This window comes from Pezoporus occidentalis, unplaced genomic scaffold (genome assembly GCF_034315485.1).
Source record: "Pezoporus occidentalis ecotype Australia unplaced genomic scaffold, CSIRO_AGI_Poc_V1 ctg198, whole genome shotgun sequence".
In the NCBI taxonomy this organism is placed as follows: domain Eukaryota; kingdom Metazoa; phylum Chordata; class Aves; order Psittaciformes; family Psittacidae; genus Pezoporus; species Pezoporus occidentalis.
This window is the reverse complement of record NW_026913833.1, coordinates 485,130-511,275: the sequence shown is the minus strand read 5'-3', so window position 1 is coordinate 511,275 and position 26,146 is coordinate 485,130. Positions and strand designations below refer to the sequence as shown.

Here is a 26,146-nt window from a genome sequence, read left to right as displayed (position 1 = left end):
AAGATCTTAGCATCTGAAAGATGATTTGGGATTTTAACCTCTATTTATTGCCAAACATCTCACTTGGTTTTGCAATAACCCATTTCCTTTTCCTACCTTATCTCTAGTCATCAAGCACCTTCAAATTAGGACACACTGCACAAGAATCAGTTAAAAACCAGAACGTTATTCTTAAAGCACTTTAAATCTTCCATTTCTCTTTTCTGTAACAGTGCCCAACCCCTTTCACTTTCTGCTCTTCCCTCTCCAAACACAAAAGGCTGATTTAGTCATCTCAGATGCATATCATAAAGTTTTTATTTCATATATATACATTCTTAACAAAGCATCAAAGCCAAATGCTTCTGTTTTCCCACCTTTCAGTGAGCTCCAAGTACAAATGAACTGTTAGAGGATCACACTAAGGCCCAAACCCACTCAAACAGATATGCATATTAAGAGGGCTTTAAAAGTACAAAATTATTTTAATTACACTACACGCTCCCCGTTTGGAAGTATTAATCACACCTATTTACACATTGCCCATGTAACACCTATGCAGCAAGATGCAAATTAGACCATTCAAACATTTCTATTAAGTTCAGTTCCTCCCAAGACACTAAACGAGGTTACAAGACCCTTCTCTTGTGCTTTGAGTTGCACCGAGCCGTAGAGAACTGGATAAGGAGAAGAAACCACGTCGATTACCCAAAGACTAAATATGAAGTATTACTTCCCAAGTTACAAAAATACACAACTTCTGATGAAATCTGCTAGTTAATATACATTTACTCCAGGATATGAATACAAATAACTTTTATTAAAAAAAAGAAAAAGCTAATAATACAATAGGTATGTCTGAGAGCTAGAGTTGTGTTAAAACCACTACCGTGTCCTGTAAGCATCCTTTAGGAACTATACAAACTGGTATTTCTAAAAGGTAAGATCACTATTCTCCAGCATCAAAGTTATTATTAAGTGAGTTAAGTAAGTAAGTTCTGTGTCACGGTTTGTTAATTCAAGTTGAGCCACTTAAACCAAACAAAAAAGACCAGAAACATTATGATCCAGTAGCTTCAAAAACAGAACAGCTGCTTCCTCCAGGTAGTTTTGATGCAAATCAGACCAAACAGTGTATATAAGTCCCTGATATTTACAGTCAAAATACAGTATCACTCTACAATCTTCTTATAAAACAGTAGGTAAGGAGTTGATGTAGATGACGATGTCGGAGAAAGGGAATTCAGAAAGTCCTTTTCTTCTGTCACCTTCACTTCAGAGTCATCAAAAAGCAACCACTTCCCTTCATACTCTTTCAGGCTCTGCAGCACGTACAGGGCTTTGTTCTCTAGTCCACTGGAATTAACACCATTTTGTTCGCCGTGCTCTGGGCTGCACTCTGCACCTCCGTTACTGCTGCTAGACTCAGGATTTCTGTTCTCAGTAACTACACTGAGGAACTTCTCTGGGTTAGCTGGCTTGTAGAGGTCACAGTCAGACTTGCTCTTCTGCCCCCCTAGAAGTCCAACAGCCTCCATGTTCTTTTTGTTCAGAACTTTACCCGGCTGTGCGTTTCCATTGACTCTAAAGGAGACTTCGCCGTCGTCGTAGTCTTCAGCAACGGTTCTCGCCTCCTCCTCATTCAGTGGTTCTGGTTTAATCATTTCATACATTTGGTCAGTGATGAAATTTCCCTTATCCAGCTCCAGGCTATTGAGATCTGTGATTTTGACAGAAGCTGTGTAGTGTCCACTGCTAATTGTAATGCCACTGTGCATTACCACAGCAAATAATCCATAGGTGTCGTTGGTTGGCTTTGTGCTCCATTCCTCTAGTGAGAGTTTGAGGGGTGTCAGCAAGGGAGTGTTTATCTTGGATAGTCCACCATAGCAATCAAACCTTCAGAAGAAAGATAAAGTTAAGACCTGTTGCCACAACAGCTTGCAATAAGTGCAATATATGGGCCACTTAAAGCAGTACCTATATTCTTCTATTAAAAAGACTAGGAGACATACTGCTCACTTTTCAACTTGCTTATCATGAGCATCTGTCCCTGCTCAGAAGACATTTTTACAAGTGTCTGTAATGTTAAATATTATAGCCTAGTGTCTGTATTTTAAATACTTAAGGAGATTCCCTTTCTCTGAAGTATCAGCTAATGTCTCGATAGTGATGGTAAAGGGTTATCCTGATTGTTCAGTTATCACTGAACACTTGCGCTGACACCATCCTGCTTGCCAGATTTAAAACAAATCAAACCAAAAACCTCTTCAACATCCAAGGTTGAAGTAGGCAGGGTTGTTTCCCCTCCCAAGCCTCTGAAAGAGTCATTCACTAAATAAAGGAATACAAATTTAATGACACTTAGAACTGAGTAAGCTATTTTTTTCAGCTTATCTTAGTGCCAGCGGTAATGCAATGGTTACCCAAGGATGAGTAAGTTATAACACTTCCTTGTTACTACAGAGCCTACATTAACTGTCCTGTGTTATTCAGGTTTTAGACTATTACCTAGCTGATTTATTTTGCAAAAGCATCTATCATTCAATAAATAATTAGCATTTTGTTCACAGTGCACAAATCTACAATGGGAAAAGTTCAAGTCTTCTCATTACAATAAGGATCTTCTAAAGAGTTTGAAAAGTGTTGGGACTTTCACCTTATTGTGTATTAGACGCCCTGAAGGATCCTACAGGATTTACATCTTGCATCAGCCAGATATTGCATCAGTTAATTAACCTATTTATTTAATGATATGTTATGATATCCTAATAGATTTCAGGGCTGATTCAGCCTTACTCAACTGTTAGGGTGTTGTAGGGAAAAGTATAGGGGAATACAGAGAAAGCCTGTAAAACACAGGTTCCAAAGAGCTACCTACTATTATTCAACTTGTATTTTATTGTAAGAAAGAATATCTTTAATCCAAGGAAATTGCAGATATGGTGTAACACTATGAGCGTTAACTGCAGTAACAACCTACTACTTTTGCTTCCCTGGGTTTAGTTTTGATCCTGCTGCGCTTCTAAACATTTTGCTGATGTTCACAGCCATAAACACTTATAAATACATTTACACACACACAGATGTTCTCAGTCACTCAAATCTAGTTACCTGAAACCTCGTTTTAGACCTAATGAGAAATAAGACATCTTCTGAAAATCCCTATTTGTAGTAACCAGAAATAGAGATACTCAGAAGAGACAGAGAAACTGCTTGCTGATACTCTAGATCAGAAATCCAGTTCCACTCAAGCACACTGTGACAATCATATTGACAGAAAACATTAAAAAACAGGCTCTACCTTCCGAATGAGATCCAGCATCAGAAAGATTTGGAGAGGAGGAAATAAGAGAGGAAATCTTTTCCTATTAGCTTTTTGTTCTTCTGAATCATAAGAATCTGAAGACAGAAAAATTGCATGCCAAGTACTCCGCCTCCTCTGACTGATGCACAGTTCATACACAACAAACTTGACTTTTGCAACTGCAGCTTTTGAGACCATAAAGTAGTAGAACTTTACCCACTGTACTGAATTAATACCTCAAGTTATTACACACCTTTAAAGACTTAAGCTATTTTTACTGCAACACTTTTAACATACATGGATGTGAAATACTCCAAATAAAGGATCTGCAGTGGCACAGGCACTGCTGTCACTCATTAGGAAATGTGACTGTTAACAAAACCAAGTAAACCTTTCTTGAAATAAATAAAACATCACCTGCTCTTTCCTGATGGCATTTCACAAGACAACAATCTGATTTTCTCACAGTTGTTAAATGTAGATAGTGGAAACGCTTAATTAGATGTTATTACCAGTTACACGTTTCTTTGTTACCAGTTACACGTTTCTTAATAGCTTTGCAGTCTGAGTACACGTGGCCTAGCACATTTTTCACCATGCACACATTTGCCAAAGAGAATTACTCATCCCCAGGCAAGTCGGTTTTCACACTGGCTGCTTTATTAAGTAAACCAAACACTTTGCAAGCCAGCATCTAGAAAGGATAAAGCAAATCTCTACTATCTATCTGCAAATACTCACATTACTGTTCTCCTCCATTTATCTTTATTTATTTAAAACTCAGTCATCAGAAAACTCAGTAGAGCACAACTGAGAAGCAGACAAGACTGCAGAACTTTTATGGAGAGAAGTTGCGTGAAGATTCTTAGTTTAAGGAGAACAGTCTGCTATTACTTTCAGGATAAACCATTGGCATCTCATCTGTGAAAAGGGTAGTACGTTTTACAGTAAATATTTTAAGTTTACATAAGTCAATTTGGGGAAGCTCAGTCAAAGCTCATTGTTCAAAAAGAGTAACTGGATACTATGGAGTAAGCAAGTGTTCTGTTTTATTGGCCACGGCTCTTTCCCACTTGATTTGCAGCTGGGCTTTACTACTCCAAATCAAGATGTTTACAAGTGACCTGGTTTTGTCCAGGATAAAAAATTCCAAGCCAAAAACTGTGAAAGAGGAAAGAATCTTCTAAGCAGCTTCTGCTTCGTCACTGACTCCAGTTCTACATCTCATTTTTCCACTCTTACTTCCTTAATCTCTGGCTGCTAACACTTGGCAGAAAACATATGACATGATTCAGAGGACACACGAGGAACAGCACAAGAGACTGGATTCAACCTGAGCAGAATATAGGTCTAAGTATTTTGGAGCAAGGACCTGGACATTGCAAGGACAGAAGAAGAGGTAAGTGATTCAGGAGATAGCTGGTTAACCTGCAAGCTGCAGGTCCTGCCTTGTAGAAACAAAAAGTAGCAAACATAGGAGCAAAGTGAAGATGATACTCAGGTTTCCCTTCAAGTGGATATCTGGGGTTGTATTTTTGATATATATAGCCTATAATCACAGCAGGACACCATCTCGCATCAAGGCCTCCTCAGCCATAGCAATATAATCTTTTAAGTGTGCAACTTCCTCTCTGCCTCACTGTGACAGTCAAATATTATGTAGAACAATGGAAAGACAATTTTGTTTGTACAACCCTGGACTTGTATGAAGAGAAGTAAGCAGACATTGCAGAGACACAGGAAGTTTCCTTTCTACTTTGTCAGAAGCGTATATACTCCTAAAAACGAATACTGAACCCAAACTTTATATATACATAAAAACTAGACAGAAATCTAGTTTTAGCGAACTACCTGTAAAAGTATCTTAAATCTATCCTTGACACCATATTACAAATCTTACTTAGACTGACCACAGTTACTAGCACTTGCTTATAAAGCATCCTCTGATGAATCATCTGTCAACCTGTACTTGGTATCTGTACACTGCCAAAGGTCCTGTACACCTCAGTACTGGAGAAATACAGTTCTAAAATACTGGGGAAACAAACTGAATTCCATGGAATACTTCATGCATCAGACTTCCTGCTGGCTAGGTGGCTCTGAAGGTCTAAAGCCAACCAACAGGGAAATGCAAAGCTCAGGGAACCTGGTGGATAAAAGGCAAATTTGTGCCTAAATAACTTACAAGCAGCTCCCATCAAGGTCATAAACAGGAGCTGCTCTCTGAAGCAGAAGCCAGATAGTGGGATGCTGAAACCAACCCCAGTTTATCTTCTGCTGCAATCAGCAAAGTTATTCCAGATAGCAAAAGTTATGTCTACTCAATGCCAGAAGTTGCAAACACAGGCTGAGTCTGCAAATGTTACTGAAATTGTACAGTCACTCTCAAGAACACAATTAATGGGTTAAGAATTCGCTAAAGGATCTGGGGGAATATTGTTGTTAGAAGAAGTTTCTCCTGATGAAGCCTTTTCATTAATGGAAACTCAGTGAAGAAATAGAGTTTACTGCAAAATGCTGTGCAGAAATTGGCATGGTTTCATCTGTGTACGGTACTGTAGGGACAAGGGTTTTCTTATCTTTTCTCTCCCTTCCAAAGATTATTCCTAAATTCCTAAGTATGAAAAAGCCCCAATAATAAAAATACAAAGAACACTCAAAGAATAATCTCTTTCAAAAAAATAAGGATTTCTACAGGATATAACATCAAACTGATGGCTCAGTAGTTGATTATCAATGGTATTACTGTATTTTTAAAGGAACTGGTCAATTTTGTTTGGTAATGTGTGTTAACTCTAAAACGTTTCTCGCTTGATATTTTTCCCCTGGATTTTAGTACTCACACTCAGAGACCAGACTACTAGCTACAACCACGAAATTCACATTTGTTCTCATTCCTTGTGCTGCTCAAGTACTTAAACCTGCTTCTAAACTCACTGGTGATACTGAAAGTTAACAATGTTTTCAGACACATCAGGATGTCAGGCTGTTGTTAAGAATACAGATAAAACAGTCTTCCTGGAGGTAATTTCTGCCAGTACTTGTAACAACAGAAAACCTTTGTGAAATGACAGGCTGCGTCCCACTGACTTTAGTTCATTTCAATCTAGGAATCTGCTTTTGGAAAAGTTACAAGACATTTTCACCTCCTTTGGTAAGATTTCCCTTCCAACAGCACACTGTTTCACAATATAGGCAATCTGCATACTCACTCTAAGCCACTAGCAGCAAAGCACTTCAAATGAATTGTTATAACTTCAGGCATTTTATCGAATAAAAGGCTGCGTTCTGCTTCTGTGTAATGATGGCAGTTTTCACAGAAGTATTTATCCTCTCCCACAATTCTTTCCACTGATGCAAACTGTGAAATTGCCCATTTAAGAGTCTTCATTTCTGTTTTTGGCTCTGGAGAAACTATAAAAGAGAATCGTTACATTTGCAGACATGCTATTATTTACATTTCCAATGCATCCCACCAGAACAACAACAAAACAAAGTATGTCAAGCTAAGACATGCTCAAAGCCTGCTATCAACACCATAAACAACAGTCAATATGTATGAAACAGAAGATGTTCCAGATCTCTGAATCATTTCAGGAAGCAATGAAAATATCAATAGATGTTATTACTTAAAATCCATGGTTTTCCCAGAGCTTGTCTTCAGATTACACGTGCTAATTCTGTTTCCCTATCTGTAAAACTGGGTGCATGTATTTGAGACCAGAATTTCACTCAAATAAGCAGAAAATTCCCTCTCCTTTCTACATTTTGCCTCCCCCAAAAGCTTTACACTTGCTAGTGACAGATGACCTCTGCTGCTGGGAGCATTTTACACCCCAACAGCACCACACACCTTACACTGCAGTTCTTCAGCAAAAGGGGGAGGGAAAAAAATAGTAAAACCTGTCCCAAATTCAGTTAATGGGAACTAGAATTAATTTCTTTAAAATTCTGTCAAAAGTGCATTGTTGCCATGCTTAATTTTGAAAATAACTATAAATTAGATCACTAATAGTTGTGAAAGATACCAGAGGACAAGCATTTACAAACATAAAAAACCACCCACTATTAAGGTGAAAACAGTCTAAAGTACTGGAAAAAAAGTACTTTTTATAGTGAATTAACAAAAAAACTCAACTGGATACTCATTTCTTTCAAAAAAAAAAACAACCCAGATATTTCTTATAAAATGAAGAAAAAGCAGAATTTCTTACCATGAAGAATACCAAAATAAAATACCCATTTATAAGCAGGAAAATGTGCATAAGTGAAGACCTGTCAGCAATCCGTGTTCTGCATTAAGGTCTGAAGCAATTTTAATGCTATCAAGCTCTGTCGACATTACCAACAATGTGTTTCCAAAGTCTAAAGTTAATCAGGACAAGAGATAAGAGAACGGCCGCTAATTTTAACCAGCACAAACAGGAGCAGTGTTCCCCGATAACCATGGCACTATCCTTCCTCAGAGTCTGGCTGAAGCAGAAACACGTATCACAACCCCTGTTGATAATTACTTACTTTCAGAACTCTCTTCAGTTTTAGAAAGCTCATCTTCTTGCACTGGAACACTGATGTCCTGAAAATCTTCTCTCCTTTCAGTAAAGCACTCGCACTCCAGGCATCTTGTTCTCAGAACCAGCTGGCCCTGGAATAGCTTCTCCACTAGTTCAAAAACAGCCAGCTCTGTACCTAGAGAAAGTATATACCACATCACTTACCAAGATGCATTTTATTCAAAAGGTATTTCAGAACCTGGGTGTCCCTCTTGGAAAAATCAAGCGTTACACATGTGGCCTTCTCAGGATTAATCACACACAATTTTCACAGTATCATTTAAGTAAACAAGGATCCTCTTGGCCCCTAAACTGTAATTTCTGTTTTAAGATTAGTTTCTTGTTTTATACTTGGAAGTGGCATGGTGTCACTCTGGAAAACCTGTTTGTCATCAATGCACTCTCTAGTATGGACTGTCAGCCTGCCCAAGGAACACCACACTGTGGTTTCGCCTGGTTTCTGTTTATTCTCAGGCCTCTCCTCCAATACTTTCTAAACTTCTTGGCCAATTTTGGTCACATTTGCTGAGAAATGCAGCCCTCAAAAGATTCTGTATTCCTTCAAATTTGCAAAAACTTGGCAGGTGGATCAGAAAGCTCCAAATTATTAAGTACTGAATTCATACCAAGGCCCTTCCGTCAAAAGTATCTTGTTTTCATTGACATGAACACAATCCACACCTGCCAGCTAGTTAGCATATATAATACATCCACTGTCTTTCCCACTTCTTGGGAAGGTTGGAAATACAGAAAAGTAGGGAGGGAAGGAGAGGATATTGTTTGTAATGACTTGGAAAGCAAAGCAATAGCCCGTGGGGTTTGAGTGTGTTTGCTGCTGACAGTAACATTCTTTTACACCTTGAATCCACTTGCTATTTCTATGGATGACAATAATACAAATTGGTAATATTCTGCCTTTTGTTTTTATCTATATTATACAACATTTACATAATGTTAGAGAAATACCTCTCAATATCTGAGCTAAACAGGTCAAGTTACCAAAAAATTAATTACAAACATGTATTAAATATAAATTCTCTTTCATAAAAATCTTTTTCAATTCCCGAGAATGTAATTTTGTATTTGGAGAGCTCTGATGGCTACAGTCTGAAGGCTGACTTCTCACACAGAGTAACTTCTTAATTTTAATAATCTTAAGCCCATACACTTGGTCACCAACCTTCCTTTTTTGGTTCTTTTTCAGTTCCTTTTTCATTATGGCTTTCCACAGGAGATGCAGGTTCATGATACTCTTCTTTAATACTGTTGCCATTTTCACACTTTACAGATGACTCTTCCAGCTCACAGTCATCATTTTCTTTCCCTGGGTCTTTGGATCCCAAGTTTGTAGTTAGTTTTCCTAGACTGTAAAATTTAGACAGAATACTAGGCTGCTTGCATGAAGATTTTAACCAGTTTAATCTGAGCCGGGACTTCTTCTGTGTTGGCTTTGCACTCTCGTTTTCAGTGGAACACTTGGCAATGGCATCGGTGTGATTTTCTAACTTCTCTCCTGTCGCCTTCCTCTTTGACCTGGTTTGTCTTTGATTCTCTTCTGCTGCAATTTGCTCTTTTGATACTTTGGATTTTTTCTTTGCATTGCCACCCTCTGCATCACTTTTTCTTTTCCCATTGCCTTTGAGTAGCTTGTCCTCAGCTGTCTCTCCAACGTGGCAACTTGGTGTGTTCTCCTCCTCCTCCTCAGCAGGGCTGCCAGTTCCATTACTCTCGGTATTTGAGTTATGGTTTTGCTCTGGTTTAGCTGTAGGCTCTTCCACGGGCAGTTTGTTCAATTCTTCTTTCTTCAGTAGCTGACACGTTTCTTGAATGTTACCCAGGATACACTGCAGAACTTCCTGGGCATCATGCTGCAAGTAGCCTTCGTACATAGGGTTGAGCTCTCTAGTAAAAGTAATAAGTAAAAGTAATGAAGAATAGTTACACTCTGCTAACTGGCTAATGTGATCTGAGATTTAATTTAGGGAGTTTAAATATAAAAGTGGGAGAGGATCCTCTCCCAACCTAGAGATAAGACTTCTCTGTTGCAGGCAGATGTGGGAAGGTAACTGCAGCCTTATGCATTTAAACACATTCAGTTGCAACCCAGCATCAGTCCTTCTCAGGTCAATGAGAATATTTAGACACTTAAGGCTTAGCTGGATTTAAATTCCATTCTTCTCCTATGAAGACAGGCTGAGAGAGTTGGTCTTATTCAGGCTGGAGAAGAGAAAGCTCCAGGGAGACCTTAGAGCAGCTCCAGTGCCTACAGGAGCTGACAAGAAATCCAGAGAGGGGCTTTTTACAAGGGCATTTAGTGACAGGGCAAGGGGAATGGCTTTGAACTGACAGAGGGGAAACTGAGATGAGCTCTTAGGCAGAAATTCTTCCCTGTGAGGGTGCTGAGGTGCTGGCACAGGGTGCCCAGAGAAGCTGTGGCTGCCCCATCCTCAAGGCCAGGTTGGACAGAGGGGCTTGGAGCAAGGTGCTCTAGTGGAAGCTGTCCCTGCCCACGGCAGGGGCTGGGAGTGGATGAGCTTTAAGGTCCCTTCAACACAAACCAGTCTGGAATTCCAAGAAAATTAAAATTTACTTTCAAGTTTATGATGATATGAATAAACACAAAAAAACCTCACTTCTTATAACCATACTCTAAATTACGTCTCTAATGCTGCATTGTACAGTGATAATGACCTCCAAACTTCAGGTGAAATTCTGACAACGTGTTTAAGATAATCTGTACCTGAGGGTATTCAGCAGCCTTCGTGGCTGAGTAGCAAGTTCATCTGTGTATTTTTCTGGATTTAAGAGAAAGCTGGCTTGAAGCTGTTCAACTGAAAGGATCAGTGAATGCAAACTGCAGATTAGTTCATAACTTGCCAGGGGATCTTCTTTACAATTTCCCTGTAATAACAACATAAGAAGAATACAGATACTTGCAACTCTGTCTGCAACAACAAATTAAACTTTTTTCTTTCCTACTCTCAGTTTAGCAGACATTTGACAGTTGGAGTATTTTTCCACTGTGGGAAGCAGGTGAGTTTCAGACAATATATTGCTCTTTTGCCAGTAGAAAACAAATCTAAAAGCCAGACCAGCCATTATTTTAAAAACCCAAACTTTCTTTGACCAAACCCTAATTTCCATCCACTCAAAAGCACTGTATCATAATTATCTTAATGTCAGAAGCATGGTGAGATATCAGAGCTTAAGAGAACTTCTTGTTAAACTCCAGACTTGTGCTTCCAAGTTTACAGACACTGAAATTTGAATACAAGACACTCAAGTCTGAATGCAAGTTCAAAACAAATATATATATAATGGTATGCATCACTGTAGAAAACAAAACTGCAAAACTTCTTACAAACAGAAGAAATCTGTTTGCAAGACTTTTTGAGTTAAATTGAGTTAAATTTTCATTACACTCCCAGCCTACAGCCTCACTTTCAAAAGTACAAGTAAAGGAATGTGTAAGTGAGATGTTACCTTTTCTGCTTTTTGCTCTCCTTCATCCTTCAAAGACTCTTTCTTCTTTGAAATAATATTATATAAATGTTTTACTCCAGTTTTAAAGCCAGGACAAAAATATAATACCTGAAAGCAACAAGAGAATAATTGATAAAGTAAGAAGTTACTCCACATACATATCCAGGCTTATGATCAAACTCGTGCTGCATCTCCCAGGGCTGCACAGCACACAAAGAACATGGAATGACGGAATAATTTGTGTTGGAAAGGACTTTAGAGCTCATCCAGTTCCAACTCCCTGCCACAGGCAGGGACACTTTCCACTAGAGCAGGTTGCTCAAAGGTGCAGATTATTCATAGCAGGGAGGTGCCCCAGCGTAAAAATTACCCAATCAAGGCAACCTACAGTATCATCTTTTTCCCCACTGTAATTAGATTCCCTTCATAATACATGCAGGCATCTATGCAATATCAAACTCCAAATCTCATCCACTTGTGCTTATCCAAAAGAAAATCATGCTTTCGAGGCCTATTGAACAACGTTATCTTACCTGAAGTACACTGTTAAGGTAGCAAGTGTTACCCAGGTTGTTCAAGCCCACAAAAGGCAACATGTTGTCTTTCTTCTCACAGCTAACAAGCGAGGGAGGCTGTGCTGCAGGAACAACCTGATCACTATTAAGCAGAGAAAACTGTGTGTAAGAGAGAGTTTTTGACAATGACTCCTCCTGGTGCACATGCACAAACTCCCTCCTGGCCATCCACCACCTCAGAGCTAGCTTATAGAACTCATTACTAATATACACAGATAATGTCAGTGTTTCTGAGAGTGTCTATATGGCTACTGTGGGCACTCAAACACAGGCTTTCTCTTCAGCAACCTACACAAAAATAGGCAGGTTTACAGGCAAATCTGCCTTTAGTTCCAATAGTATTTGTCAAGAACTACCAGGAGACCCACTTATGGAACAAAAAAAGTTCTCTTCAGAATACTTTTGTATCTTCTTTGTTCATTCTTAAGGCAGCACTAAGAAAAATGTGCCTATCACATACTTCCTACTACTGTCTCCTGCTCCAGGTTCACATCACTTCATATCTGTATGCAAACTAAAAGGATTAAAAGCGGGGAAAAAGAGGAAGGGGGGAACCCATAAACCTGGCACATTATATACAGGGATTAATGCACTGCACTAACCCAACAAAACCAAAGTTTAAAGTCTCCGAAACATTTGTAATTCACCATGATTAAACAATTTTTCCCACTAGCTGCAGTGAAATGAGTTGCCAGATTCACTCTGGGCTCAGAATACCCTAATGAATGGCAGTAACCTGCATGAGCAATTCTTTTACTTGCAGCAGAAATAAACCTTAAAATCCGGCATTTTAGTATTAAAACTCATTTTGCAAAACCTTACGTTTTCGTGTGCTTAAAATAATTCAGCATCAGAATAGCTGCCTTATGGTAAGCTCAAATAAGGTAACTTCTTCAAGTTACCAAAAAGTTTATGCTAACTAAACATCCACAGTGTGGCAAACTCGCCTTCTTAAAACGGAGGCATTTGTTACAGTGAATAGCAAGTCCAGTTTGATTAACTTGGCTTGAGGGTTTACTTCCTACATGTCAGAGCACATACTTATGCGAGGATATAACACTTAAACGACTGGATGGAGCAGCGCTGTTTATCCACCGCATCAGACTCGCTGAGCTATCAGACTGCTTTGACAACAGACCCAGAAACGCTTATTGAGAGCAAAACTCTTACATACATCTCGGAGCCTCTGAATTCCGCGCTCTTTTGTTCATTTTCCTGCGACTGCGTAAAATCCAGGGCTCTTTTCGTGTCCTTCTTTTGGAAGAGCTTCAAGGAAAGCCGGTTCTTTTTCGACGGGCTCCCTCTCGCCGTGCTGTCACTCGGCAACACCCCGGGCATCTTTCCTGGCGCGGAGGGGAGCGCGGGAAGCGGCCAGCGCGGCCGGGAAGCTGCAAAGGGCGCTCACACCTGAGGCACACACACACACAAGAGTCGCCATTTACTTTACGTGCGGGAAACACCAACCGGAGCCGGAGCCCAGCGCGGCCCGGGAGCCCCCCCTCCACAGCAGCACCGCCTGCACCTCCCTCCCTCCCTCCCTTCCTCCGGCCCGGCCCGCCCGGGAGGCCGCTCGCCCGCCGGCGAGGGGGGCAGAGCGGGCCCGGGCCCGGGCCCGGACCCGTCGGGGCGGCCGGCGGGGCCGCCTCTCCTCACCGCTACATGGCGGGGCCCGCCGGTTGCCATGGAGACCGCGGGGCTCCCCGGCGCCGCTCTCCCCACCACGGGAAACTTGGCGCGTTTTCCGCGCCGCCAGGACCCGCGCCCTCACCCCTCCTCGCGCCCAGGCGCTCGCAGCCGCCCGGCTCAAACGCCGGAGCGGAAGGCACCGAAGGCGCCGGCCAGAATAGAAGGGCCATGGTGACGGGCAGGCGGTGAGTCTCACAGCGGCTTGCGGCGAGCCGAGAGGCACCTCTGCGCGGGCACGGCGGAGCCGCGGCTCCCTCGCTGCAGTCAGGCAATGCGGCGGCCAGCCCACGGGGTCCTGCGTAGACGCGCGAGAGCGCCGGTAACCGCCCGGCCTAAAGGACTCAGACTCGCAGAGGGGGGGGTGGAGGGGGAAGGGAAGGTGGCCGGGACGAACCATTGCGCAGAGATACCCCTCTTTGCCCCCCTCCTCCAGCGGCGGTGGTTTGGTCCGGCGCTAACCCCGCCCCTTCCCCTCCTCCGCCAATCAGAGCGAGAGGCGCGCGGCGCCGTTGGAGCCCGCTGAGGTAACGGCGGTGGCGGGCGGTGTCGGAGCGCTCGGGGGCTGGCCGCGGCGGGACCAGCCCCGTCCTCTAACGACATAACAGAACCGCCCCGGGGGCTGCCCGCGCGTTTCTGCACTCGTAACTCACGCTTTACCCTCCCAGCTCCCATCACATCCGCGCTAAGCGGCTTTGGCAGCACAGCTACGGAGAACGCAATAAAGCACAGACTTTACCGAGGCTGTTGAGGCTGAAAACAACCCTAGTGTAGGGATCGGTACGCTCACAGAAGAGGATATGTGGGAAAATAATATCGTTTACTCCATTCTGCCGTTTAAAATACACAGAAGGTTTGCTGACGGCCTTTGTGTATAAACAATGTCCAGTGACTCAGGATGGCTTGGAGTAAATACACCTATTGCCTGCATGCATATGGGGTAGCTACGGATTCATCACACTGTTTACAAAGGCCCCTTTCTACAGAAAAGCGAAGACTCATTCTTTTTCCACACTAATACTGTTTTTGTTTTGAATAAAAACAACTTGGGCAGTCCAAGTAATGAGAGGTTGTGAAATACATCTTGGAAATGTATTAAAGTGAATTTCAGGCTCCCCAGACCTTCCTCAGGAGGTGCTTTCTATGCTTAACCCAAAGAGAGATGCACTTCTGTTTTCTTTTAATAAAAGCAATTAAGTATTTTAAACCTGTTATCACCGAGCATCTGCAGCACACACAGTTGTTCAGTTTATGATGAAAGACCTCAATCATCTGTGGCTTCACTTGCTGTGAGTTATGAGCTCTTGTCTTTACACATATGCTGGCTTCCATATTCCACAAACACATCTGTCTCTGAAGATCACTCCATATTTACTCCATATAGAATCGTAGAATCATACATAAGGCCTTACATTTTTCACAGCTCTTCTATGGCAGGGCTTGGACAGTGCAAGATGGGAGAAACATGATGAAGGCATTGCTGGAGTAAGTATTTTTTACACACCACGGATCTGCTCCTTTAAGTCTGTATGTTGTGATGCTATGTAATGTAATGTTGCCCCAAAAGGTCAGAAATCTATTAAAGATTCATCCTTTATCTGGAGGAATGAGGAGCTCTGTGTGTCAGTCACACTTCTTCAGCACTGGTGTTAATAACTGTATTAAAGGGAAAGCCTCTTAAGTTAGAACACAGTTTTATTGCAATTACATCTGTGACTGCACTGGAAAACTTTTGCAAACGTTTTCTAGGTTACTGAGTAAGATATTTTATAGGATTGGTTTCATAACTGACTTCAAACCATGCCCAGACTGAGGCCTTAGCATCCTTTCACCTTGGACAGAGGTACCCTGTATTTGAGTACTCAGTGTAGAGGTCATCCAGCTTCAACCCCTGCCACGGGCAGGGACACCTTCCACTAGAGCAGCTTGCTCCAAGCCCCTGTGTCCAACCTGGCCTTGAACACTGCCAGGGATGGGGCAGCCACAGTTTCCCTGGGCACCCTGTGCCAGCGCCTCAGCACCCTCACAGGGAAGAGCTTCTGCCTAAGAGCTCATCTCAGTCTCCCCTCTGGCTGCTTAAAGCCATTCCGCCTTGTCCAAGGACCCCAGGGCAAGCTCCTGCTGCCATCCCCAGGCATGGCACTGGGCTCTCTGCTAAATACCAAAGCAAACCATGAAATCACACATGATTGCCATGCCAGTTTTGAAAAGGTGCTAGTCCCGAGTGTTGTGGTTTAAGCCCAGCGGTAACTCAGAACCATGCGGCTGCTTGGTCACTCCTCTTCTCCCTCCCTGCTCCCGGAGGGATAGGGAGGAGAATGGAAAGAATGTAACTCCCACAGGTTGAGATAAGAGCAGTCCAGTAACTAAGGTATAACACAAACCACTACTGCTACCACCAATAATAATAATGATAAGGGAAATAACGAGGGGAGAGAATATGAAACTAAAAGGGGAAAAGGAAAACAATAAACACAAGTGATGCACAATGCAATTGCTTACAACCCGCTGACCGATATCCAGCCTGACCCAAGCAATGATCTGGGCCTTCCGGGTAGCTCCCACCAGTTCCTATACTGGGGGGTACCACAGCATGACGTGCGACGTGCTGTAGTATGGAATACCCCTTTGGCTAGTTTGGGTCAGGGGTCCTGACTCTGCTTCCTTCCAGCTTCCTGTGGCCCTCCTCACTGGCAGAGCATGAGACTGAAAAAGTCCTTGATAGGAGTAAGCATTACTTTGCAACAGCTGAAAACATTGGTGTGTTATCAGCGTTGTTCTCAGGCTAAAGGTGAAAACACAGCACGGCACCAGCTACCAAGAAGGAGCAAAATAACTGTTAGAGCTGAACCCAGGACACTGATAATGTCCTATCCACATCCATGGGTATTTTACTCCCCTCTCTTCAGGCAGTTCCCTCATGACTCGTGTATGCTTTTTTCTGTGTTTCCTGTACAACAATGTATAACTTTGCAATTTGATATGTTAGTGCAAGAAAAAAAATGGGAAGCTGGGTGCTTCTTCCGAGTATTTAAAGCTATTTTGTTCTGAAAAGTTCTTTGCAACCTTTTGGGATGTTTTTCACGTTGCTACATGAATTAATTATTACTGCAGATCAATGTCCTTAAATACACATATGAATTATGGCAGAAATGATATATACTCCTTCAGTCATATGCATGCTTACTACACATATTTTGCTTTCTCGTAAAGGGTAAAATATCCTCATACGCCTGCAGAATTGCAGGCCCATCACCCAAGGAGCCAAGGTTCAGATTCTCGAGGTATATATTGTTCTAAAGATTTATTTCCTTGGCTAGTGGGATTTACAGAGCTCTGAAGCTGGCTAGATGCTGAGCTCCCATTGGAAGCTGCTGGATTTCCTGACCTGGGTTCTGCAGCATGACACTGAGTTGCTTTATTAAACATTGCCTTAACTTTGCTGTGGTTAGTAGACACTCAGGACTACAGAGGTTTTTTTGTATGAGACAAGAAGCATGCGTAAGGAAGTCTTATCCAGGTGGGTGGTGCTCAGAAGTCGTGTAACTGCTTTGTTGCTTAATAATGTGTTTCATTAAATCTGCTTTATGCTGCTAGTTTGAGTGGCCACATGAGGAGTCACTTCACAGGGAGCTGGAAGGTGCTGGGCAGTCACGACTGTGGTGACAACAGAGTGGTGTAATGAGAGAGGATGACATCTCTTGAGTGCTTGACTGTGAATCAAAACCAGACTGGCATAAACTCCAAGGGCAGGAGTCCAGCTGCTCCAGGTAGGCTTGTGCTCGATACGGAGCGAGTCCTGACAGATCTCAAGTCAAATGACATGACTAAGGCTGTTTAATTACTTACTAATACTGCATTTCAATAAAAGTCTACCCTGTCAAGTGTGTGGTTTGGAATCTGCTTCAACAAACATGATAAAAGACTATTTGTGTCCAAGGATTTTACAGTCTGATAATCTGATTCCTCATATACAGGTTTTAGGTATACTTTTGCCTAGGAACACCATCAGTGACTTTGGGGGTCCTAGTTTAAAGTTAGGCTGCAAACATTTACAGGCTTGTGGTTTAACTTTCAGGTGTCGTAACTGAGTGAAAGAAGGAGGGGAGATGTTAGCAGAGTATGTTTGCAGAGACTGGAAGTGTATGCAGCTTTTCACACGGTTGTTACAGGGCTTTGTTCTGTCTATTGCATTTTATTTGGCTAATGAAGCATTCAGCTCAGTTTTAATAGGTATAATTATTACTGTAATCAACAAATGCATATGCCACCTAACCAACACATCAAGTAAGTACAAGACAGTAAAGTACCTCTTGCAATGTTTAGTCAGCACGTGTCTGAAACAAACTTTACCTGCCCTTTTTCCACAGTGTCGGGTCTGTTTCCAAATGCTTCCATTCAGAGAAGCTTCTTGTGTCATCCTGTGATGAGCCTGTTGTTCACCCCGATAGATCTCCGTGTCAGGCCTCCTTCCTGAATGTGTTTTACTTCTTCTGTTGGTAATTTAATCTGATTACATATAACCTTTATCCCGCTCTAAATAATTTCTCTCCCTTAGCATACCCACAAATTGCTTCCTCATTCTCTATCATCATTATTTTAACCAAACCACACATACTTCATTTTTTATCTCTACTTGTTAGTTCCCTCTGGCTTCTAAAGACAAAGTTAATATAAGAGACATTCTGGTTGAGTGTTCTTTAAGTTTCCCCTCTGTCACCTGTATGGAAAACCATTTGCAATATATGGATATTTTTTAGCTCAATTTGTATTCATTAGAGCATTAGTTTCTGTTGATTTCAGTGTACTTAATTCTCATCCTGTGCCAGCAAATGCTGGTTTTGAGGTCACTGCATATACAGCATTTTATATTTGTCCTTTAAGCTTGCCCTTTAACCACTGAAAAGAACAGCGGAGTTTTCAGATGGTTCTTGAGTAGAAATCAGCAAGATGAAGAGAGATGACGTCAAAGGGATGAAGTTGGTTGTGTGGGAAGCCACAGGACATGAAATCAAGGACACGGCAGAGATGGGCTGCCCACACCGGGTAATCAGATTGACTTTCTAATTACAGGTAGCAGCAAGACTCAAACTGCCTTTGAAGAACTACGGGAGAAATCAAGATTCATTCTTGGTACTTAGTGTGTGCTCCTGGAGGCCATTTCAAGGCAAATGACACGAGGTAATGTTTGCAGCATGAAATGAGGCTTTATAATTAGCTAATTTTAACAAACCCTCCTAGGAAACCTGTGTGGTTAATGGGTGGAGTGAAATCTTCGCTGCATTTCCAGCGACTCATTGTTTAAATCTGGCAGTACAGTCACACCTCTGTCTTTGCTTTCTTCCATAGATACACACACATACATCAAGTGTAATTACAGTCCAGGTAATGATTGTATCTGAAGGTTTATGGCAGAGGCAGTGTCACCCCTTGGCATACCCAGGACAGGCTGGTTAGCTGATTCATGACTCTGCATTAAAAAATACCAGCAAAGCCATGATTTATTTTAGACAGCAAGCACAGGAGAAGCAGAAGCTTCTTTCACTGGGAAGTGGCTGCTACAACCAGAACGACACAGTGCCTTGCTGCCCAAAAGCACAGGTCCATCACAAAACCAGCCATCCAACAGCCTTCCCACCCAGAGAGCCACAGAAGAGACCCCTCAGCTTAGTGTGATCTCCTCTTTACCAGCCTTTCACCCTCTCAAATTTTTATGCACCCTCTTAAAATATGGCTTCTTGTCAATGCGGGAGATTTTTCCAGCAGGAAAATGTTCTGTGTAAATGTAAGGAAATGAGGATTATTTTTTTTCTGTATCTAACTAAAAATAGAGCAACACCTAATTAAATATTTATGGTGGCTTAGCACACTCAATAAAGGAACTGTTGTCTAGAAGCCTCCAAAGCTTCAGCTTCTTGCAGTGGTGTTTCAAATACAGGCCAGAGAGGGAGCAGGTGCAAGAGGTAGTAATTGCATATGTACAGTTCTGAGACACTCAAACATGCAATATTAAGTTATGTCTAATACTATAGACTTCACAGCCATATGCTATAAAAAATAACTGCACTGGGAGACCAGAAATCTCCACAGACATAGCCAAAAATAACCATATGAAATGCCTGGAAAGAGCAGATTCCCCAGAGGCTGGATTTCTGGACTCTTAGAGGAAGTCTCCAGCACAGAGCACCATTCCCTGAAGGAAAAACCCTCCACAACCTCTAGCTGTTGCTGAAACACCTAAATGAGAGAGCAGCTTCCAAACCCTGCAGCCATATCGGTGATAGGCCTTTAAATCTGCCAGGGTTCCCATCCTGTCAGAATTACTCTGAATTTTGTGAGCATTGTGCAAGCTGTACACAGACAATGTGCTCTTTCAGCAGGCTCCCATCACCCAGAGACCTCCATGCAGGAAGCTCTGTGCCTACACTGGGCTCTCCACTGTTCACGTTAGCAAAACCTATTCCACTCCTGAGGAATATGACTCTCGATCCAGCACCCTACAGCAGGAAAGGTAAGAAACCATTCACAAACATGAGAATACTGCCCATATAATGTCCAGACAGGACTGGCTTCAGGCAGAAGGAATAGAAAGGAATACTTAGAGCTCTTATTGTTTGGTGATCCTTTCACAATCAGAAACACAGGAATGAATTGTCCCACTCACTTTATTACAATGGAAAGGAAAATGCACTCTTCCCACAGCAAACAGCCTGGGATCATCACAAACCTTGAGCTATTCCTGCTTGATGAGCTACATCTGCTTTCAGAGGATCTGAGATAATTTCATAACCCATTTAACTTCAATACTATTGTGTTGGTCCACGTGGGAATAATTTGGCCTCTGTAGGACTGTGGTCCCCTTGAGAGCAGGACCTCTCCAGGGCTTTGCCTGGTTTGTGGCAAATCAACAGGATTACTTTCTGTGACTTGAGGTCAAACGAAGGGGCTGAGGCAGCAGCAGAGCTAATGTCTCATCATTGGTGGGATCTTCTTCACTGGATCTTGCTAATACGGGTCACAGAGCAACTCCTTTCCACCCGGGAGGGACTCTTGGAGTTAGAGCATCACCAATCTCTGACATATAAGACCCAGACCAAAGGCTTGACCTGTGTGGCCTGCTGTTGTCCAGAAAGCTTTAAATTAGGCATCCATAAATAAAGAGATTTTAGGAAAAGCAGGAAATAATAAATTAGAAATGGCGATGGGTCTGTAAACTCCATTGCAAAGCCTGCAATGAGCTCCTTTTCATTTCAGCTTCCAAAAGGCAAATGTCAGCTTGGAGGCTTGAGCCACAAATCATGTGCTTGTCAGTGCACAAACCATGATGTGCTTCTCCATGTGGGAGAGTTTATCAGTTTTGAGATCAAGATTTATAGCTTGTGATACTGCAGGCAGTATGCAGCTCATTTATCTCTCTCCTAACTTAGGAGAAAACACAGTTGGATGTGATCTATGAACATCCTAGAGCTACATATGCATCTATTACAACAAAGAAAATAACAATGATTACACCCATAATGTTGAGATAAAGCAGATTAGTTCATAACAACATAAAGTGTGGTTCTGGAAGCGCTGAAAGCACTAAGAATCTGCTGAAGGTAACACGGTTCTGCAGCCAGGTCTGAAAAAACATTTCTCCTCAAGTTTCTTTGAAAGCTGAATTCTGCACTGCAGAAAGAAGTGATGTTTTGGAACTGGTCCCATTGCATCATTAGGCTGTTTCCCCACCTCTTGCCTGTCTGTGTATTTTCTTTCCTAGCCTGCTGCTCCGTTTAATATGACATATGGATCCACAGCTTCCCTGGTAGCAGAGGCAGTGCGGTTTTCCATTATGGGCAGGAATTCAAATGAGAAGCCAGGTGCTGTATTTCAAGCCATAATTAATATAAAATAAAAAACAAAACTATCTCCCCATCTCTGTTCTTAGGTTGGATTAACATCTCACAGAGCTGTAACTCAGTCCTGGCAGCAGAAACAGGAGGAAACACAACCCGCACATTCTTGCACCATCTGCTGGTAGCATCTCCATTGACAGACACACCTAGAAGAGATTTTATAATTCCTCGCAAACCTGGAGGGATGCATCCACATCTAGAGACATGAGACCACCATTATAAAGATTCAAGATTCAAGTGAGGGTTTGTTTAAACTACAAACAGTTAGTTCTCCATAATGGAGCCATTTCTGCCAGGTTTTTAAGGAACTCCATAGCAAGGCCTCTATGACCCCAGCGTAGCCACATCAAGAAAGGATTTACAGAGCCTTTTGTGTCCCTGCAAAAACCTCCACTAGCTGCTGTTGCAGCCAGCATGAGCAAAAGCACACAAAGAAGAGGTCTAGGCTCTCAAGCCTCGTAGTCTGCTGCCTGCAGATGGTTGTGGCCAATGTCTCATCACCCTCTGGTGCAGATGAGTCTGTCCTGACCCCACAGCAGAGCTCTGCTGGGTCTTGTCCCCATCACACAGCCATTCCCTCCTGCTGGAAACTCTCATCTGAAGAATGGGATCCAGTGATGCCTGTCAGGTATCTTGCCCATTGCAGAGACTTAATGTGTGTTAAAATCAAACACAGCACTTTCTTACTGTCAAGGTCATCCTAATGCGAATGAAGGGAATGAATCCCTCCAGTAAAAACAAAACTTTATTAAAGCATTTATGATGTTAAGTTGCCTAGAGATAGAGTGGTTCCTCCTTTCTGCCCCATCCGTCAGTACAAGAAGGGGCTGTAAACTGGTCACAGGAGGGTGGTGTCAAAGGATGTGGAAAGTCTCCTTGTGCAGACTGCAGTCAGTCTCCTGAGTTCCCAGCTCCAAGAAGACTCAACATTAAATGCCCGTGCTTGGCTTTTAAAGAGGGTTGGCAGTTTCATAACAAGTAACATCCTTGTCCATGGGAGCCCTGTGAAGCTGAGGGGTCACATTTCTCTCCTCAGCTTGGTGGATGGAACCATAGCAGTCTGTGGAAATGGTCTTCTCTAGGTGCAGCTCATCAGGAGTGTTATGGGTAAGTTGTCCCCTGAGCCATCACACACTAAACCACTACTAAAGCACAGAAACTCCCAGCAGGGTGGGTCAGTGTGAATTAATGAGACCATCTCTTGGATGAGAGTGACAAATCCATATAACTAAACATCCAGAAAACCAAAGCTAAGGCAGAGAACAGCTGAGCATCTCTGCAATTCATGTTCTGTGTAGTAGATTTCTTCTACCCTTTTTTTTAGTACCAAAACATAGGAAATGCAATCACACCCTAGTTGATAAGCAGCAGTTGGAGACTGGGAAGACAGAAAGCAGGAAGAGAAAACACATCCATGAAAACAGATTTATGGAAAAATGGTAACTGTACTTTGCAAGATGTATGTTTAACTGAAATAAGAATTCCCCTTTCTTTAAGTAGATTTGGGGTCTATAAATGGGTGTCAGAATGCCAGCTGTGACTCACTGTAAGCAACAGCATTCCTTGTTCATCCTTGCAAAGACACAGTGGTTTCTTTTAAGCAACACAACGGTAGCAAATTGATTTGACAGGCAAGCTCACATGGTTTTATGTGAACATTGCAAGAGCGATCCGTGTGTCACCAGCAAATGTGAAGAGCTCAGGACAGCACGGGGCTGGCGGCTTTTGTATGAGCACGAGGTTAGTTTCTGGAGGCCGTATCTTCTCCTCCTGGACACGGAGGTTACATCTACCCTCCACATTTTTCCCAAGACCTGCATCCTGAAGGCTGGAGTGCGTAGGGAAGCACAAATGCTTGATTTGGCGTGTGAAAGTGGGTGTACAGTTAATGTTTTGAAGTATTATGATTATTATTTTAAAGTATTGTGATTTTCAGTAGTATGATTCCAACATAAACTATTCTATGATTCTATTATAATCACGGCATGGTCCATAGAATCCTTCCAAATTGAGCTACTTGGTTAGGCTGATACTTGTATTCTTGTAGCACCCAGATACTTGCAAAGGCGTTTTGCCCTGTTTATGCTCTTGACCAAAAAGTGACTGGAGAAAGCCATAGCTGTGCCAGCCACATGTGGGTGGAAGGGGCAGGATTTCAGCATTTGTAGACCATACAAGGCAGCTCCTGTGAGCACAGCAGAGGGGGAGCTTGCAGTTTGCAGGGAGCCTACAAAAATGGATGTTGGCACAAGCATAACATCATATAGAACAATGGTGATTTTGTACTGTGCTTCCAAAAGGACTCAATCACATCAGCCCTTGGCCTCATCCCTACAGGCTCTGAACACTGCATCAACTTTGTCCTCCTCCCAGCATGGGGCAGGAGCTTCACCCAGCTCCTGCCTGTCTGCTCTTGGGAGCTGCAGGGAGAAACCCCACTGCAGAGTGGTCAAGGGCAGTGTCTCCAGAAGGAATTAATCCCACTACTGGAGGGAAACTTGCTTCCTCAGGGAGTCCCTTCACCATCCAAACCATCATCCACTCTCAGAGGCATTACAGCCAACTAGGAAAGTCATAGAATCATAGAACCATAGAATGGTTTGTGTTCTCTGGAAAGCTCATCCAGTTCTAACCCCTGCTACAGGCAGGGACACTTTCCACTAGAGCAGTTTGCTCCAAACCCCGTCCAACCTGGCCTTGAACACTGCCAGGGATGGGGCAGCCACAGCTTCTCTGGGCACCCTGTGCCAGTGCCTCAGCACCCTCACAGTAATGAATTTCTTCCTTATATCTAATCCAGAGGTCCCATCCCTGTCTTAAAAACCCACACATAAGAAAAGCTAAATCGAGCGGTGAAAGGCTGTAAGAAACCACATTGTTCTTGTTGTTCTTTTCTGGTCTTACATTGACCCTTGAAAATGAGAGCACTTTCGACCTGAACTGGTGGCAGCCCTTGGGCAGAAGCTGACGCGCAGAGGTTCAGGTGGCAGGGCTGACCTCTTGCCATGGAATTTCACCCAGTAATTTCTGCGGCACAAAGAACTCCTCCGAGCTGCTGTCTGGCTTCAGAAGTAAATTTAAGTGCCTGTGGCTTGACAAATAAACATTCTGAAAGCACTCAATGACTCACAACCTCACCTAAGAATAGTTGAATTTTGCAAGACCGAAATACATAGCGGAGAATATGGCCTCTGACACTGCCCGGGCACGGAGCTGAGGGACGTGGTGGGAGAAGGGAAGGGAGAGGCTTTGGCTGAAGCGTGGCTGCATTCCTGCCGTCCCCTCCCAGCTTCTGGCAAGCCACATCTCCTGGAATCATGGAATCCCAGCCTGGTTTGGGTTGAAAGGACCTTAAAGCTCATCCAGCTCCAGCCCCTGCCACGGGCAGGGACACCTTCCACTAGAGCAGCTTGCTCCAAGCCCCTGTGTCCAACCTGGCCTTGAGCACTGCCAGGGATGGGGCAGCCACAGCTTCTCTGGGCACCCTGTGCCAGCACCTCAGCACCCTCACGGGGAAGAGCTTCTGTCTAAGAGCTCATCTCAGTCTCCCCTCTGGCAGGTTAAAGCCATTCCCCTTGGCCTGTCCCTACAGGCCCTTGTCCAAAGCTCCTCTCCAGATCTTTTGTCTCGGAGGCTTCTTCAATGTTCATGTGCATCAGCCACCTCAGAGCTCTCCTCCACGAATTCACCTAATCCTCTTCTAAATAATTTATGAAGTTTCATTTATACACACAGCAAAGTACTGCTTGTTTACCCAATTGGGTTTGAATTGCTGCTATTCTCTTGGATTAAAGAGGGGTCACACAAGTTTTATGGATCAGAAGTTACACTTCTCAGCGCCTAACATTTCACAGAAGAAAGATTCTTTGTCTTCAAGTTATCAAGCAAGTAAAACCTCAGTGACTGAAAAGGGAAACTGATTTTGGCTCTGTTTGCTCACGGTGGGGGGGGGTGTTGGTACTCGCTGCTCACTTTCCTGGGGCACGTTTGCAGCAGTATGTGCTGTGAACTGCCACCACTTTACTCCTTACACAGGCACCCCCACACGTTTTAGTGCTTTAATCTAACCCCAGGGAGAACAGAACAAAACACAGGTTCAGCTCGATGCCTGTGACCACAAAAGCTCCCTGCAGGTGCCCGAGGTTTCTGTTGCAAAAGCCTTGTAGTTGTTAGAGCTCAGGGAGTGTCACGGCTTTGGAGATGAGCCGAAGGGATGGGTAGTGGTTAAGCTGCACCATCCCAGGAACAGCAGGAGAGCTGCTGTGTCCCAGAGGCCACAACTGCACATCAAAGTAGGTTTGTTTTCAGGAACAGGAGAAGAAAATAACGTAGGAGCCGTCTCCCGCCTCCACCAACCAAGGAAAAAAATCTGTCTGATTTCATGGTCCCTCTCTTTTGGGCCTTGCCAGAATAACCTGAGCAGCAGGGGCAGGGCTGTCCTCATGGCATGAAGCCCAAAGACTCCACTAAGACACGCTTTTCCCTTGGTTCTTTGATCTGTTGTTAAAATCATCAGGAAATGTCTTCCTCTTGTTCGGCACATGGGAAAAAGCACAGACAGAGCTGGATGCCAACCTTGACCGTGCAGGGCCCCCATCACTCCCGGGTGGGTAATGGGAAATTTCCTCCCTCCCTGGATTAGTTGGGATCACTGGGAAGTGGCTGGAGCTC

The 26,146-nt window shown here is 43.1% G+C and overlaps 1 protein-coding gene and 1 long non-coding RNA gene across 5 annotated transcripts; one reads left to right on the top strand and one right to left on the bottom strand.

Moving 5' to 3' along the window:
- Positions 1-274: 274 nt before the first annotated feature.
- USP1 (ubiquitin specific peptidase 1) lies at positions 275-13,771 on the bottom strand. Of its 3 annotated transcripts, XM_062617542.1 has the most exons (9): positions 13,666-13,771; positions 13,072-13,304; positions 11,856-11,979; positions 11,323-11,430; positions 10,580-10,740; positions 9,020-9,741; positions 7,805-7,975; positions 6,499-6,700; positions 275-1,878 (listed from the first exon to the last, which is right to left on the bottom strand). In XM_062617542.1, the coding sequence occupies exons 2-9, from the start codon at positions 13,233-13,235 to the stop codon at positions 1,152-1,154; spliced, it is 2,379 nt and encodes a 792-aa protein (XP_062473526.1). In that variant the 5' UTR covers positions 13,236-13,304; positions 13,666-13,771; the 3' UTR covers positions 275-1,151. The 3 variants fall into 3 exon arrangements, with proteins under 3 accessions (XP_062473526.1, XP_062473525.1, XP_062473527.1); XM_062617541.1 differs by lacking the exon at positions 13,666-13,771 and having other exon boundaries at positions 13,072-13,355; XM_062617543.1 differs by lacking the exon at positions 13,666-13,771 and having other exon boundaries at positions 13,068-13,257.
- A 4,553-nt stretch (positions 13,772-18,324) lies between these two features.
- Positions 18,325-21,816, top strand: LOC134163017 (uncharacterized). 2 transcript variants are annotated; one of them, XR_009964529.1, is made up of 3 exons: positions 18,325-18,761; positions 19,958-20,091; positions 21,008-21,816. It is a non-coding gene; the product is annotated as an uncharacterized LOC134163017 (long non-coding RNA). The 2 variants fall into 2 exon arrangements; XR_009964528.1 differs by having other exon boundaries at positions 18,329-18,761; positions 19,961-20,091.
- The last annotated feature ends 4,330 nt before the right edge of the window (positions 21,817-26,146 follow it).